We start from the raw sequence: 17,762 nt of genomic DNA on the forward strand, positions 1-17,762 counted from the left end.
TTCTACCCCTACTTCTTGGTGGTCCTCCGATTGGTTTAAGTATATAAAATAGAATAATATGTATATAAACTAATTACATGTAATATACAAAATAATTTACACTACTATTTTATATTATTTTGTACACTACTATCTATTACTTCTTGATTATGTTTTAACATGACTATTTTATTACTATGTTTTTTTTATGTACTTGATTTTGTTACTATGTTTTAGTTAAGTCGAAGGTCTATATATAAAAATAATCAACTCTCTATCTTCACGAGATAGGGGTTGACTGCATACACATTACTCTTCTCAAACTACACTTCTGAAATTACATTGAACATGTTATTTACGTTGTTTATATATATTGAATTTTAAAGAAGAGAAAACGAAATAAAAAACGTCAAATTGCTATGCCCACTAACCCACTGTTATTTACACCATGTCATTTTTTGTGAAAATATATTCACATTGCTTTTTCAATTTCTTAAAAAATTCTGTAGCATGATCTTGTTAAATATTTTTTAGCTATATAATCTCGTCGTGCCTACTTGTTAATTTATATTCATTTTGGATCGAAGTTGGAACATATCTTGATTAAGTATTATAATTTATTTTATACATTTTAGCAAATTTTATTCTGAAAAAGATGAAATCAGTGCATTTTAGTCTTAATTTGGATATAAAAAATAGTTTTGTAACTATCGTGATACTTGATAAAGTCTAGCAAATTTTTCTTTACAAATTAAAAGATAATTTAAGTAATTTAATTTGATGCATGCAATTAAGTAAAAGTTGATCGACTATTCATGAAATTATTCCAAATTGAACGCCTAATGCAAAAAATTACTAATTGCAAATACTAATGCAAGTCTTAGTTGATACTTTTATTCGTAAAATCAATAAAGATATATATAAACTGACTCGATCATAGTAGTTATTTTTTTTTTAAAAAAAACATTGCAAAGTCTTTTCTTATACTTCATAGAACTTGTCTTGTCTCAAATGATATATTCCTTTCAATCATAAATGGTTATGCTAAGAATCAAAACCTCCAATTTTTCTGATTAATAAGCAAAAAACCAATATATAATAAGAAATACTATTGCAAGAGATATTGTAGTCAAATATTATTATTTTTGTTATTATAATTGTGAATTTGATCTTAAGTTATAGACAAAAAATCTAGAGACACATATTTTGTGGTCCTGTTGTGTTTTTGGCAATTATCATATATGTCTTTAGTTCCCAAAACAAGACAAATAATTGGTGGTAGGCCTCCTTTTTGGAAAGTAAATTTGAAAATGACAAATAAATTGTCCGTATAAACTGGAAATTATGTCATGGACAACTAATTTTTGTTGTACAATGTGCAAATTGCAATAAGAGCACATAATAAATTAAAGAAAAAAAAGGGGACATAATACTGTTATCAAATGAAAATAGTCAAGAGGCCACAATGAAGAATACATGAATGACTATGATGCATGGATTGGATAAAGAGGAAGTAAATAAATCAGTAGTATAATTAAGGACAAAGCTATAATCTTATATACAAATTCCGAGATCAATATTTTTTATTTAGACTCTACATTTATATCAGAAAATATCATTATATGTGTAAATATCTAATTGCGAGCTCAATAACTAAATTCAATGGCAAATTCATACTAACCCATAATTAAGCTTCAAATCATAATTCTACTTCTGATAATATTTCATTTGTTTTAATTTGACTGATAGTTTAACTCGGGACGATATTTAAGAAATTATTAAACATATTATATTGCCTATTTATGTTTGTGTGACTATAAGAGTTTCTCATTAAAAACATATAAAAATGTGTCGTACTTTTTTAAATGAATGAACAAGAATAGTATCTTGAGGAAAATCAAAATATATAAGAAAATGTTAAATATTTTATGGAAGAACGGAGAATTCTTGAAGTAGAAAAAATGAAAAGATAAGAGAAACAAGAAAATCAGATATCTTTCAACACAACTATATGATGTATGATATCGATAGAAGGAGAGGGTTTATTCCTCAAACACGAAGGCTGCCAATATTGAATATTATGAATTTCATGAATTATCTCGTAATAAAATCAGTTGTTGTTGAATGTTGATACCTCCTTCTCAATCGATTTCAATCATCTAATTTTTCCTATTCATTGTACAACATTATTTATTATTTCCCTGTTATGTACTCTAATTCATATCACACATAATTTGCTAACTTTGCAAATGTGTCATCCACCTTGACTTCTTGGCTAATTTCATTTTAATTTATAGCAAACAAAGTGGAATATAATCTACATATTAACCTCTCTTATTATAATTTTTAATCTTTTTGGCCACTGAGGAAACATAGTAATTAATTAACTTACTGTCACTATAATGCTCACAACACTTTCTTCTTAATTTGTATGTATTATTAGAATTATTTCTATTTTTAAAAGCTTATATATGCTAGTGAACTTTAATTTCATAATTAGTCAATATTTTTCAGCTAAAGAAAGTGATTGCTTTCTTATCTAAATTTCACCAGTTGAGTTTTCATTCAATTAATTAATTAATTAGCTTACTGGTGGAGAAGGGGAGGCTTCAACTGTAAATTGCCACAACATAATTATTTTTGGAATTTAATTGGAAATTTCGTGCTTCTAGAAAGTACGTAAGAAGAAAATTGGAAGGTAGTCCAATAAAGATAACATTTCATTACCAACCTCGGTTGTACGTGCAGTAATGAGATTGTTTCATTATTAATCAGAGGTTTTAACTTCGAATTTTGAGGGTGCTGGGTGTTTAAAATTATTTGATAAAAACTTTATGTTATATATAAGATGCTTTTTTATTTGTCATGTATATATAGAGAGATTATGATTTTTCTTTCTATCCAAAATGAGATCATTACCATCAACACCTTTTTCACGCCCCTTGAATCAGTATATTCTTTTATATAGGGTTTTGCCATTTAATTTAAAGCGTGACATACAAGAATCGAGAGCATATTCATAATATAATAGGAAAAAAATTACATAAGTGAAGGCTTTTTATTTAATAATTACCACTTTTAAGTATACTTTTAATTTATTACCATTTTTGTCAACTTTTAGTAATACTTACTTAAACCATTTTGTTCTTTTAAACTTAGCAAAAAGTGCTGTCATTCGCAACTTTTAGCAGTACTGCCATTCAACCAAATTATTATATATGGTTAAAAGAATAATGTTGACAAATATAATAAATATTTTTAAAAAAATGTACACACAAATAATTTTCCCCATATAATATCTGAATGGTTAAAGGCCCAACATCTAACAAATCTAACCTTGATATTATATTAAATTAAACCTCAAAGGAAGAAATATTGTTCAAAGCTGATGTGATTCTCATGAACAAATAGGAAAAAGAAAGATATATCATAATATAATTAAAATATATTTAATTATAAAAAGAATCAATTTTTTTATTTTATTTTATTTATACATAGAGGCATCGATGTGTGTGACTCTTATGTACTAGTACTACTATAAAAAATCTAAAGTTTATAAGGATAAGGGTGTCCATTCCTTATCGAGGATGGGCTACACAGATAATAAGTTTTTGGTTTGTTGTAATTAAATGACAAAATAAAAAGGGACAATTTTATTTAGTTGAAGATGATGTAACCTCTTTTTCAAGTTTCAACAAGTTTGTGATTAATCTCCACTCTTCCTCAAATAGTATTTTTTATATTAACAAATGTTTTTCACCTTTTTATACATCACATAACATGTTTAATTTGTTTATTTATATTGCCTTCTTTTTATTCTTTTTGTCTTTTATCTCCACAATTAATTTGCAATGAGTAATGACACGCCTCTCAATCATAATTCAGCAAACGAAATCAGAAATTTCGTTAGAAATATTTATAAATTTTAATATATATAATATAATTTTTGATAAATAATATTTGAGTTAATCATCTTTTTAACTTCATGTGATAAATTAACTATTTATTAAATTTTAGATTTTCTCTTATAAGTTATACAATATAAATATCTTTAAATAAGCAAAGTATCTAATTTAAACATGACAACAAGAGTTAAATTTCATTCTATTTTTTTTACAAAAAAAAAAACATTTTATATTTGATATTTGTAATAAAATTTTGATTAATTTAATTTATATATCGTAAGGTTCATTAAAAAGAAAAATATGTTGTTAGATAATTTTAATCTCGACTAGGTCATAGCTAGCTAGCTAGTACTTATATATGTAACTTTTTTAGAGACTCCAAGTATTGAAGCAACTCTCCTCAATTGTGATTTTAATATTATATATAAGAAACTCGATGTTATAAATTATGAGAGAAACAATTTAAATACTTGTTTCTATTTTACCCTTTATCTACTATTAAAATTATTTATGTAATTTGATAACTTTTAATTTTATCGATCTTCTAAGTGAATAGATACAAGTAGCAAGAAGTTGAATTTATTAAGGAAAAGTCACTTTCTTTTATATGGATTAATACTACTTAGGGTGCTAAAATTGAACAAGAGGCAAGTTGTAGAAGGATTAATGTTAGCTAAACAAACTTTAATCATCAATTAATTTTTCTAATTATTAAAGATGAATTCTTTCAACATCCATGGACCCATTATACATAATTTAAAAAAGTACTTCCAAAAGATACACTTTATGTAAGCAACCAATTAGCTTTATAAACCGATTTCTAGTATACTCTAAAATTACAAAAATTAGATTTATATTTGCTTCACATGATTGAGGCAGGCACTTAATTAATATAATTTTTTATTTAATCCATTATTATGATGGTGTTGCAAGAAGGGTGCAATTTTGACAAATTTAACCTTGCCCAATACTAATTTTCAGTACAAAAAGAAGAAGATTATTAGTGGGTATTATCGTCAATTGAATTTTTAAAAAACGTAGTAGAAGTTAATCACCATCCATTAGCACTTAAGACAAATAAAGTAAGTTTAACGCTTTTTAATAAAATCAATTAAAACAAATCATTTCCTTAATCTAATGTTAATTAAGGGATCTACGACAGATTCCACTCATGATTTCATTAATTTTCTCGTCACTCGCTATTTTTTAAAACAAAGATTTAATTTAGAAATAAAAAACATATAAAAAAATATTAGTCAATTTATGTTTGGATTTTACTGATTCAATAAATGTAAAGCTCATCTACTTTGTTTAAGATAAAAATAAAATAAAAAAAAAGTTATTTACTTATTTGGCCACAAGCGGATCTAGTGAATAACTTATGGTTTATATGAATCAGTAGTTTTTGACTCGGATTGATCATGTGTTTATATTAAAATTTTACTGAATAAGTATAAATTATACATTTCAAACTCTATAATTTCAATAGTGTTGCGATGTGATTTTGAATTCACACTCATAAAGTTTAATGTTGGATTCATCTCTAACCATGACTAGGTAAATAAAAACGAAAGAAAAATTTGTTGAAGAAAAATACATGTAAGCATAAACGTTTTTCCAATGTGATAGGTAAATGAGGTTCGACAAGTTTTTTCATGGATCAATTTAGGCTATATATTTAGTCTAAATCAGTCAAACATTGTGCGAGTCATATACGATGAATCAATGAATTGACGGGTCATAATTTACATGTCCAAATTTAAATGAATTGGACATATTATATTATCATAAGCAAATTTTACTACCCATAATTATAATTAATTGACAAATAGAATATTGTACCTAAAGACCAAAATGAATATGTAATCCACGAATGATAAACTATACATGATACGAAAAAGTAGGTGAAGGAGAATTTCAACATAAATATTTCATTCCATAAAGTGAAGGGGAAAGGGAAAAAGAATAGGGAAAAGAGATTAGAATATATTCGATGCCCTCCAAAAGAAGAAAATTGGAAAAATGTAAAGTCACCAATAAAAAAGGTAAGATAATACTTCAAAAAATTCTAGATTTTGTAAAATGTAGAATTTATGTTATCATATGGACCCTCCCCTTTGTATTTTTTTTAAAAATAATTTCATATGATATTATATATATATTTCAAATTCTGACTAATTTGATTTTGTATCGTAGAAGATATAAAAGGAATACTATTTTGATTTTGTATCACATAAGATATTAAACAAAAATTGATTCAATTTCGCATTGCATAAAATATTACTGAAAGAAACACCCTCTATTAAAATATTTATATTTTTAGATGTAGAACATGAAACTTATAGTTAAGTGTAGAATAACCTATTCATTACACGATTCCGCTAATCTTTGTATCTCTTTTAATTCATGTATTTATGGTTTTATCGTTTATTTTGATCTATAACTTTATAAATATATGATTTTTTTTTTTGTTTCTGTTGTAAGAAATTAAATAAAAATGAGAATTATTGAAAAATAAATGTACGACGTTAAAGTTTTAATATACTATAAAAAAATCATTTTAACTCTGACCCCAATTCTTATTTTTCATTTTACTATTTTTGAATAATTACATTTTAAATTTCTTATAAAAATTATGTTCAAACCTGAAATTTATGGAAACAAAAAAATTAATACAAGTCTAATTAGAGGCCAAATCAAGTCAAATCTAATTTATTTTGGTTTCGTGTTAGCCTATCTTATATTATATTTAACAGGAAGAATGAGAACTATAATAAGTAATAATCAAATTAAATGTACACCTCTAAAATTAGAAAGAAACAAAGTAACACTAAGTCAAACTATTAATGAACCATTAACTAAAAACACTCATTATTTTAAATAAGTATGTACTAGTAATATTTTTATTTATTTAAGACTCTATATTACAGAAATAAGTGATTGAAACTATACAAACCAGTATTTGAAATAATCTTTTCTACTCATTTGCGTGAACTTTCCAACAACTAAGAAAAGTATAAAGGAAATGGTGGATTCCTTCGTATTTTTACTTTCTACAATGTGATAAAAGGTAATCTCCTTTTTATCTTAAATCCAAAGTATCGGTACGCAACTTTTAATATAGACAAACCTATTAAGGAGAGCTTTGAGTGGACCAAGGGATAAATAAAACTAGAAGCGTTGGATCGAGAGATAAATAAGAACTCAAAGTAGTAGTAATTGAATTCTAAATTCAATACTCATACATATCTAATGATTTTTTTTTTATACAAATCATTGTTTAAGTAATATTATTAGGTTTGATCGAATTCATATTTAAATTTTTAGCTTTCGTCATTGCTAAAAATGAATATATATATATATATATATATATATATATATATATATATATATAACGTATTTTACATACTGTAAAAATGATTTGCATTCAATATTTTACATTAAATCAATATATATACATAGCATCCATGTGCACACGAATTTTCACTACTAATTAATTAACATGCATTATCACATTATTACTTCATTTAACTATAATACATAATTTGAAAGAAACATAATAGGTACTCAATTGTCTCCTCTTATATAAGGATTGCTTAGTTACTAACTTTTACTTGTATAATGAATGCTTTAGAATTGAAGATCAAAGATGTTTATCCTCAAATGTTAAATTATGAATACTTTTAAATTGAAGATACTTATCATCACAATAACTTAATTTGAAATGTTTTTAAAATAATGATCGAAGATGTTTATCATCGGAGCGACCCGAAGGAGTTAGTAGTATATGGTAAGGTGGAAAGTGTAGTAGGGAATAGTTAGTGGCATTGTTTTAAGTTTTTTTATGGATAAAACTTTGTGCAATGCAAGTAGGTAATACAACTATTAGATTCCAATCCTCAATGGAATCACACTCTTCAATTAACCATTATCGTCATCTTCTCCGTCATCTTTCTCTTCTCGCCACATACATAATAGAGAGAGAAAATCTCCATCATTATCACTTCACATATTTTCTTCAATGTCGGAGCCGGAAGAAGAAATGAATTTCATTTTCCGTTCAAAGCCTAAGGAGTTCTCAGCTCCACCGCCGGCGCCGGTAACGGCGCAGCAGCAGCAGCAGCATGCGGCGGGGGAGAATCATAGGGAATCGTTGATGATGGATCTCGATTTGGATCTCGACGCTTCCTGGTCATTTGATCAGATCTTCGCGGCAGCTGCTTCTGCTTCAAATCCTATGTCGCCGTTTCTCGTACCAGCTGCTTCTGAACAGCCTTGTTCTCCACTTTGGGCTTTTTCTGATGAAAACGAAGATAAGCCTAACGGAAATGCTCTCTCTAGCGGCAGTTTACGGCTCTCCAACTACCCTAGATTTGTCACTTGTAAGCCTCGGGCTTATACTTATTGTTGTTTCCAATTTTTTTGGAACTATGTGTGAAGTTTCGTTGACTTCGGAAAATTTCTTTATGATGAATATTAGAGTATTAATACATAGTATTAAACAATTTTTTTAGTTCAATACATAATAAAAATGCAAGTTAGCTATTTGGTTTAATTGTGAAAAAAAATGGGGTTTCTCTTGGCAATGAAGATTGCACAGTTATTAGTTTATGTACTATAACATTGACATAGCACGATATCAAAATATGTACTTTTCTTCTTTTGACAAGTGCAAAAGGTTGAACTTTTTGGTACTCCTATGGGTTTTTTGCCCATTTTTAAATGTTACTATGACTAGCAATGTTCTTTCTACAATTAGCTACACCTACTGATTAATGTAAGCATCTTTAACTTATATCATGTAAAGTGGATAATGGATATAGGTGATTCATATAATTGTCCCCAAATAGTTTTGGATTTTAGTCGTAGTTATTGTTTGTCCAAGTGAAGTATAATTGATATCATTTGGCTGTTGAGACCAACAAAAGATTCATATATTTTCCCTTTGTCTTTGGAGCAGATGCTAATGAACATGAGGCTGCACCTGAAACTGTGTCTGTCACTGATGATAAGAAAAGAATCCCTCTACCAATTAAAGGATTAGCCCCTTTAGATTATCTGGATAGTTCTTGCATAATCAAGGAGAGGATGACACAGGCACTTCGATACTTCAAGGAATCAACGGGAGAACGTGTGTTAGCTCAGATCTGGGCACCTGTTAAGAATGGCGGTCGTTATGTGCTTACAACTTCAGGGCAGCCCTTTGTTCTTGACCCGGATTGTAATGGGCTTCATCAATATCGAATGGTTTCTTTGATGTATAAGTTTTCTGTGGATGGGGAGACTGATGGAGTGTTAGGACTTCCGGGCCGTGTGTACCGGAAAAAGTTGCCAGAATGGACTCCAAATGTGCAGTATTATTCCAGTAAAGAGTTCCCCCGTCTTAATCACGCCCTGGATTACAATGTTCGTGGAACTTTGGCATTGCCAGTATTTGAACCATCTGGTCAGTCTTGTGTTGGTGTACTGGAGCTCATAATGACCTCCCAGAAAATCAACTATGCCCCTGAAGTTGATAAAGTATGCAAAGCACTTGAGGTTTGTTCTAATCATTTCTATACATAAAACTCTAACTAGTTGGTATGTCTCTCACGGGCACTTGATAGCTTGTTTGCTGCACCAATTCTGTGTTGTCTAAATGCTAGAGTTATCTATAGATTTTGTTTTACTCGTTAGCGGCTGAGGTTATATTCATTTATCAAAGTGGTGACAAACTTTCAGTGAGTGCTATGCCATATTGCCATCCATCATTCTGTTCTTCTCTAGGAAAGTGCACTTTTGTGTTAAAGGAATACAGCTAAGTTAAGCCGGATTACCAGATAGACTCAACTGAAGTGTTTTCTGGCACGCTGTATCATATTTCTAGTTCTCAGTTAAAAATATTATGTCAAAAAAGTTATCAATATGAACAGCTGAATGTGATGGTTTTTGAAATTGTTCTCTTGCTTTTGAGTGATGTGTATTGGTGCCAAAATCTCAAACTGGATCCGAAGATTTTAGAGAGTCTGGATGAATAACCAATGCCAATTTTATTCAAGTACATGATGCAATTTAGAACATATATCTTATGATCTGTGAGTATATACTATAAAACTATGTCGGTATTAGTATGCTAGAATCCCAGACTGGATGAGATGTTTCTTACTTGTGGTGAGGAACTTCTGGAAGTTTCTATTAGTGTATTATTATTAGTATTGTTTTTTTATTTTTGTGGATATTTTGACTCTGTTGCATGTGGTCTGATGAACTGGAATTCTCCCTGTTTAAGATCACAACTGTCTTTTGTTTTCATATGCATGTAATGGATTGCTTTCTCTCCTGCTGTGATTTTATATTTTGCTGGTTCATGAAGGTGCATTAGTGCATGTGCTCTTCGCTGCATGGGATATCAAATTATCAGCTAGTGTTGATTCAACTATTTTGATAAGTACTTGTGTAGTTGCTAAGAAGTTTTTATCAGTAAGAGGCATCGTCATTAAACCAAATGCATAGCTTTTCCAATCCTTTTTTTCTACATTGAAGTTGAGCTTAAAACATTCAGTTTTGTTAAGTGATTTCAGTTTTTCTGCAGGCAGTGAATCTGAAAAGTTCAGAGATATTGGACTACCCAAACCATCAGGTGAGAAGAAAAAAGTTTCTGGACACATCTCATCTAAGCTGTTGTTGATTGTTGTCTGAATAAGTCTTATGTCGTTGGCTATTCTATGAACCAGATCTGTAATGAAGGTCGTCAGAATGCATTGGTTGAAATCTTGGAGATATTAACAGCTGTATGTGAAACTTATAAATTGCCTCTGGCTCAGACATGGGTTCCGTGCAGGCATCGCAGTGTGCTGGCTGATGGTGGTGGGTTTAAAAAGAGCTGTAGTAGCTTTGATGGAAGCTGCATGGGACAAGTCTGTATGTCTACGACAGATGTAGCATTTTATGTGGTTGATGCTCACATGTGGGGTTTCCGCGAGGCCTGTGCTGAGCATCACTTACAAAAGGGACAGGGAGTTGCTGGAAGGGCATATGCTTCTCAAAAATCATGCTTTTGTGAAGATATAGGGCAGTTTTGCAAAACAGAGTACCCCTTGGTGCACTATGCACGTTTGTTTGGGTTGTCCCGCTGTTTTGCAATCTGCTTACGGAGCACTCACACTGGCAACGATGATTATATTTTAGAGTTTTTTCTGCCCCCAAATGATGGAGACTACACTGACCAGCTGGCCTTGCTGAACTCTCTCTTATTGATGATGAAGCAGCACTTTAGGAGTCTTAGGGTTGCTTCTGGTGAGGAACTTGAGCATGACTGGGGTTCAGTTGAGATTATTAAAGCATCCACAGAAGAAAAACTTGGTTCAAGGTTTGACTCTGTGCCAACCACCAAATCTCTTCCTCAGTCTGCTAGTGTAGCAAATGGAAGGACACATCCTGATCTAATGGAAGAGCAGCAGTCCCCTGTGGCATTGAATGTGGCAAAAGGTGCGGAGGGTGTAAATGGTACAGCTGAAGCCCATAATCATGCTTCTGTCCCCGAGAATAAACAGACTGGTAAGAAATCAGAGAGAAAACGTGGAAAAGCTGAAAAAACAATAAGCTTAGAGGTTTTGCAACAGTATTTTGCTGGAAGCCTTAAGGATGCTGCAAAGAGTCTTGGCGGTATGCTATTCAAAATATTATGAATTTTTTCTTTACCATGTTTTGCTCACATAAAGTGTTCATTTTCCCCCTTTCCCAGTGTAATAGCTGATTTGACTATCCTTGTTAATTTTCTTGCAATTACAGTTTGTCCAACTACAATGAAGCGCATTTGCAGGCAGCATGGGATCTCTAGATGGCCATCTCGCAAGATAAACAAGGTTAACCGGTCCCTTTCAAAGCTAAAACGTGTAATTGAATCTGTGCAAGGAGCTGATGGAACATTCAGCCTGACTTCACTTGCACCAAATTCACTTCCTGTTGCTGTTGGTTCTATTTCTTGGCCTGCAGGCATAAATGGTTCGCCGTGTAAAGCTTCTGAGTACCAAGAAGAGAAGAATGAGTTCTCCAACCATGGAACACCAGGACGTCATGAAGAAGCTGAACCTATGGACCAAATGCTTGGAAACCGGATTATTGGGAATGAAGAACTCTCTCCAAAGCAGAATGGTTTTGTGCGTGAAGGGTCACATAGGTCCAGAACCGGGAGCTTCTCGAGAGAAGAGAGCACGGGGACACCTACCTCCCATGGATCATGCCAAGGTAGTCCTTCCCCTGCAAATGAGTCCTCCCCTCAGAATGAGCTGGTCAATTCACCTACACAAGAGTCGGTCATGAAAGTGGAAGGCTCTTTGGAACCAGCTCGTCAGACCACAGGAGAAATAAATTTACCCACTGCATTCCTAATGCCTGGTCTTTTTATTCCAGAACACACCCATCAACAGTTTAGGGGAATGCTAGTTGAGGATGCAGGCAGCTCACATGATCTGAGAAATCTTTGTCCGACTGGAGAAGCCATGTTCGATGAACGTGTCCCAGAATACAGTTGGACAAACCCACCATATTCTAATGGAATTGCTACGAATCAGGTTCCTCTTCCTGTCGAGAAGATGCCACAATTTTCTTCCAGGCCTGAAGTGACATCTGTTACAATAAAAGCAACCTATAGGGAAGACATCATTAGATTTCGACTTTGTTTGAACTCTGGCATATATAAGTTGAAGGAGGAAGTAGCCAAGAGGCTGAAGTTAGAGATGGGAACTTTCGATATCAAGTACCTAGATGATGACCACGAGTGGGTTTTAATCACGTGTGATGCAGATCTACAAGAATGCATCGATATCTCAAGTTCATCAGGCAGCAATGTAGTAAGATTGTTGGTTCATGACATAATGCCCAATCTTGGGAGCTCCTGTGAGAGCTCAGGTGAATGATTAGAATTTAGGTTGTAAATATATAAAAACTAGTAAAATCATTCTTGTAGTGCTAGGCTTTTTGTTCATGTGGAGTGTAGGTTTTGGTTATGGCAGGGTCCTCTGTAATTGTAGAAAGTTTTTACTTTTCAATTGTATTCATCTTGTAAGCCTACGAAAATAAGTGTTTTGCTTTTGTTGTTGCAACTTACATTCTTTGTCCATTTGGAATATTTTTATATGGATACAAAAGATTCATATAGTCGATCTCAATTGTTTTGAGAGTGAAGCATAATTCTCTGGTTATTTGTTTGAGCCTACAGCTTATAGGGAGCAACGCTCTATACACGCCATTCTTTGTTATTTTTTTCGGACTTTATTCGTAGAATTATACGAGATATGATGAACACAGAATGGAAAAAGGTTATGATTGAAACCATAGGATCTGATAACTAAACTATAAAATCATTTGTGATGAAACTTTTTGAGTTAATGTGTCGAAAACTCTGTGAACCACTATTTTAGAATCTAGAATTTATTAATTTCTTTCGCAAATTATAAGGACCAAGTCAAACATGGCAACCAAGTTAAATTATTATAAAGTTTAATTAAAATTTTCATTAATGGAAATTAAATAAAATATTGTATGATTTATGTGAGTCGAAATTTATCAAAACAATCACCTTATTTTCACAAGGTAAGGTCGGGTAAAAATCATTCTCCTCAATTTTCAGATTCTACTCATTTAACTTATATTGAATATGTTATTAAACTTGTATTAAATATGTTATTATTGTTATTACGGAGGAAATAATACACGTGTGAATTCATTGACTTGTTATTATTACTTATATATATACAGAGTCAATGACCTTTGTGGACCGATCAAAAAAAAAATGATTAACAATATTCCTTTTGATCATTCTGCAAATATGATGGAACAGATAGGGAAAAATCAATATCCTATGATTAATGATGATGTTTATGAAGTATATACATCATCTGAATTCATGAATTATATTGGAGAACCATTATCTTGCTCTGAAGAACGTTCTAATTTCCATTTAATGGTTTTTTGGACGAACAATCAACCTGAATCTACTTGTAAGTAAAAAGCTTTTCTTTTTAGCTTCGGATTTATGTTATATATACTGACAGGTAAAGAAAGTTTACTCAATTTAACGGGTTATAGTAGGTTGTTACTCTCTCTGTCCTCATTCATATGATTGGTAGGAAGGGAAGTGTTTATCATGTATTTCGAAAGCAACAATAGATAAGATTGAATCAGACAAAAGGTTCACCCTACCTTATTAGGCTTGTCACGAAGAATTATGTACGTCAACATAACATGATCATTTAAAAAAAGATCTATACACTGTCAATGCGTAGAACTTAAACTCTTAACTTGCTAATGGTGTACCATATTTTGTGATTTCTAATTCAAGTGTATATATATTTCTTGAAGCTGTGAAGGAAAAGATCAAATTAGCACTTCAAAGAATTGAAACATCCCAAGTAATTTTACTACAGTTTTGGGGACTGGAAAACATTGAAGGTAGAAATTATCTATCAACTTCAGGACAACCTTTTGGTCTTAGATATCTATATAAAGGACTCTGTTGGTATAGAAAACACTGTCAAGGTTACAAATATAGTGTTGATAAGGGTGAAAATCATGAACAAGGAAGGGAAAAAACTCATCTTTTTGGTCCACCTACACGAGTTTTCCAGCAAAAATTGCCAGAGTCAAGTACTCATGTGGGGTATTACACGAATGAAGAGTTTCCGATGAGGGATCATGTTCTCCAGTGTGGTGTTCGGACTTATTTGGCTTTGCCTGTGTTTGAACCTATTGAGAAGAATTGCATTGGTGTGATTGAGCTTGTTACAGTTTGGAAAGGTGGCTACTTGACTTGTGAAATTGAACGAGTACTCAATCCACTTGAGGTTCGTCCTATCTCCTTATTTTTGGCATTTAGACAGATACATATAGTTCGAGTTTCTTGAGATGAGGGTCTATCAGAAACAGCCTCTTTATCGTTGAGGTAGGGGTAAGGTCTGCGTACACTCTACCCTTTCAAGACCCCACTTTGTGGAACTATACTGAGTATGTTGTTGTTGTATATATATAGTTTTGTGTGGAATGCCTAACTACCAAAACCTTGTATCCCCATTCGTACTAGCCATGTATGGCAATACCACACGATTAGGATTATAATCTCGACCATGTTGGAGATGTCTGTATCCTTTGAAAGGGAGTCTTCATGTGACTTATAGAGTTATAGGTCACGGGCTTGCGTTAGGGTATGTTGCCTACATCACACCCTCTTGAGGTGCGGTCTTTCCCTAAATTTAACGTGAATGCTGGATGCTTTGTGCACCAGGCTTTACTGGTGCTTTAAACTCTCATTTTAAGTTTCTTTTTTTAATAGTTTGGTAGATTTTTGTACTTTTGGACTAAGATTTTGATCTCATTGCAGGCAGTAGATCTCAAATGTCCTAAAATATTTCTCAATAAAGATAGAAAAGTAAGTTGCAAAATTCCTACCTTTTATCACTCATCCTTTGTTAAAACCAGTAAATTTTTATCTGAACAAAATCCTTTGTAACCAGGTACAAGCAGGGAAACATAATGAAGGAGAGGAATTCAAAAGGATGTTAAAAATCGTGCGAGAAACACACAAGTTGCCTTTCATTCGTGTCTGGATTCCCTGTGTGAATCTAGAAATGGACCACAATGGCATGTACATTGGCTGCACCGAGCTTGCCATGTCTGCTAGTAATGAAGTTTACTTTGTCGCGGATGAGGAAATGGATGCTAACGATCATGTTTATGACGATTATTATTATGATGATATGTTATGTTTCCGAGACATTTCCAAGTTACAACCTTTGCAGAAAGATCAAGGGGTTGTTGGGAAAGCATTTTCTTCTGGCAAGCTGTGCTATTGCAAGAACATTACTGAATTCAGCATAATCGAGTATCCTTTGGTTCATTATGCGCGTTGGTGTGGATTGACTACTTCTTTTGCTATTTGCTTGAAGAGTAGAGACGATGCGTACATACTGGAGCTGTTTCTTCCCCCTGATAACGGAGATCCAAATATGTTGCTTGGATCAATTTTGACTACAATGGGACAGCATTTTCGGAATTTCAAATTTGCTTCAGGTCAAGAACTAGGAAATGATTCAAGTGTTCAAGTTGTTAAAGCTTCTTCAGATAAGAATGTGGATTATTTTCATATTTTTCAAGCTAGAGCAAGTCCGTTTATGCCTGAAGTATTGCACGTTGAAGATAGACGGAACCAACTAATGGAAGGCAATGAAAATCACACGGAGAAAGAAGGTAGAATAAATATACTTTTTCTTAGTTGCCATCAAAATTTTGTACTCCATGGTGATAAGGTGAATATGTCTGAATCCTTTTTACATATTGAAATGAGGTATTATCATCTTGTGCTGCAGATAGACAGCAATCGATGGTTCAATCCGATGTGTTAAGTGTCGATTCACACGTTATATCAGAGAAGCAATGTGTAAGTGTTACTCGTTTGCAAAAAGAAAGCAGAACCAGAACTAAAGACTCTGTCAACTGTGATGATCTCAAACAGCATTTTGACAAAAACCTTTCTGATGCAGCTGAAAGCCTTCAGAGTAAGTTCTTATCTCATTTTCTTTCTTCAATTCCAACCCTTTTTAAGGTACAGAAAAGAATGTGCCATTGGGCTGCACCAGGGGCGGAAGGACGCCATGCAGGATGTGAATTGCCACTATAGACAAGTGTGTCTTCTTTGTTCAACTCTGTTAAAGTTAAAAGTGTTTACTTCTGCAAACTCAAAGTTGGAGAGCATAGATTCGAGATGAGGCCAAGTTAAAGGGCACGTATTATGCCTATCTTTTAGCTGACGTGACAGTAGAAGTTACTTTTAGTTATCTTTCAGTTGACTTGACAATAAAGGTTATTTCTAGTTATCTTTTAGCTGACATGACATTAGAAGTTACTTATAGTCATCTTTTAGTTGAACTGACAACAGTAGAAGTTAAAACTCAAATTTCTTTTTCTTGTTTCAGTTAGTCGATCTACACTGAAGCGATTATGTAGGAAGTATGGTATTCGAAGGTGGCCATTATCGAAACGAAAGAAGTCTAGTGAATCCGATCACAAGACATTAACTATGCTTTCAAAGAAGAACAAATCAGTAGCTTCAGAAACTACAACACAAAAAGATCATGAGAGTTGTAGCAGCAGTTTTACAGTGAAGGCAACATTTGGAGATGATATGATGAAGTTTAAATTGTACACATTTTCAAGAAAAGATGATTTGGATAATGAAGTGGCTAAAAGATTGAAATTACCTATTGGAAGATTTAGAATAAATTATATGGATGAAGATAATGATTGGATATGGATTGCTTGTGATGATGATTTGAGTGATTGTTTTAATAATGCTCAATCATTAGGGAACAACACAATTAAGATGTTGGTTTTACCAGCAGCCATCAATCATCATCTTGAATTGTAATTTTACACTCCCTTCCCTAGACTCTACGTACATCGGACTGCCCTTTTCTTTTACGTGCTCATATACTTATTATTCGTTGTTATAGCAGATATTCTATATATGTTGTTGTAAAATAATTCAAATTAGTAACATCATGTTACTAACTTATGTGACACACTTACACTCTTAGTTTATATCAAGAAGAAGAATGATTGATACCTTTCTCTTTTTTGAAAATTAATTAATTTAAGCATTTTAGTTTTGACTTGTTAAGACTCAAAACACCATTTATTTAAATTAAAAAGGCACATGGACTCTCATTATCCCTAGTCTAAAATGATAATTTTGGTACTTTGAGTATAATTGGTGTAACATAGGGAAGTCTTCTATCTTTAATTTTTTTATACATTCATTTATTTCTTATACTTCATGAGTTCATGTTAAGTTAAATTTCGTTACATAAAATTTGGTCAAAATACGTTATATTTAAAACTATTTTA

General features: G+C 32.0%; 2 protein-coding genes across 2 annotated transcripts; both read left to right on the forward strand.

The window, feature by feature from the left end:
- The first annotated feature begins 7,691 nt into the window (after nucleotides 1-7,691).
- LOC125826843 (protein NLP6-like) lies at nucleotides 7,692-12,971 on the forward strand. The gene is made up of 5 exons (XM_049506186.1): nucleotides 7,692-8,266; nucleotides 8,845-9,422; nucleotides 10,456-10,503; nucleotides 10,598-11,528; nucleotides 11,655-12,971. The coding sequence occupies exons 1-5, from the start codon at nucleotides 7,906-7,908 to the stop codon at nucleotides 12,779-12,781; spliced, it is 3,045 nt and encodes a 1,014-aa protein (XP_049362143.1). The 5' UTR covers nucleotides 7,692-7,905; the 3' UTR covers nucleotides 12,782-12,971.
- A 681-nt stretch (nucleotides 12,972-13,652) lies between these two features.
- Nucleotides 13,653-17,482, forward strand: LOC125826847 (protein NLP7-like). Its single transcript, XM_049506189.1, has 6 exons — nucleotides 13,653-13,864; nucleotides 14,226-14,707; nucleotides 15,241-15,288; nucleotides 15,374-16,106; nucleotides 16,226-16,414; nucleotides 16,832-17,482. Exons 1-6 carry the CDS (start codon nucleotides 13,657-13,659, stop codon nucleotides 17,281-17,283), a joined length of 2,112 nt encoding a protein of 703 aa, XP_049362146.1. The 5' UTR covers nucleotides 13,653-13,656; the 3' UTR covers nucleotides 17,284-17,482.
- Nucleotides 17,483-17,762: the final 280 nt, after the last annotated feature.

Source organism: Solanum verrucosum, unplaced genomic scaffold, assembly GCF_900185275.1.
Source record: "Solanum verrucosum unplaced genomic scaffold, falcon-dt-bn FXZP01000060.1, whole genome shotgun sequence".
Taxonomy (NCBI): Eukaryota; Viridiplantae; Streptophyta; class Magnoliopsida; order Solanales; family Solanaceae; genus Solanum; species Solanum verrucosum.

Bases quoted from the DNA above. Each gene is read 5' to 3' on its own strand.
- LOC125826843 (XM_049506186.1), top strand. From the start codon at position 7,906: ATGTCGGAGCCGGAAGAAGAAATGAATTTCATTTTCCGTTCAAAGCCT. The intron at 9,423-10,455 runs GTTTGTTCTAAT...GTTTTTCTGCAG, and splicing joins AAGTATGCAAAGCACTTGAG to GCAGTGAATCTGAAAAGTTC. The intron at 10,504-10,597 runs GTGAGAAGAAAA...TCTATGAACCAG, and splicing joins TGGACTACCCAAACCATCAG to ATCTGTAATGAAGGTCGTCA.
- LOC125826847 (XM_049506189.1), top strand. From the start codon at position 13,657: ATGATTAACAATATTCCTTTTGATCATTCTGCAAATATGATGGAACAG. The intron at 13,865-14,225 runs GTAAGTAAAAAG...TATTTCTTGAAG, and splicing joins CAATCAACCTGAATCTACTT to CTGTGAAGGAAAAGATCAAA. The intron at 16,107-16,225 runs GTAGAATAAATA...CTTGTGCTGCAG, and splicing joins AAATCACACGGAGAAAGAAG to ATAGACAGCAATCGATGGTT.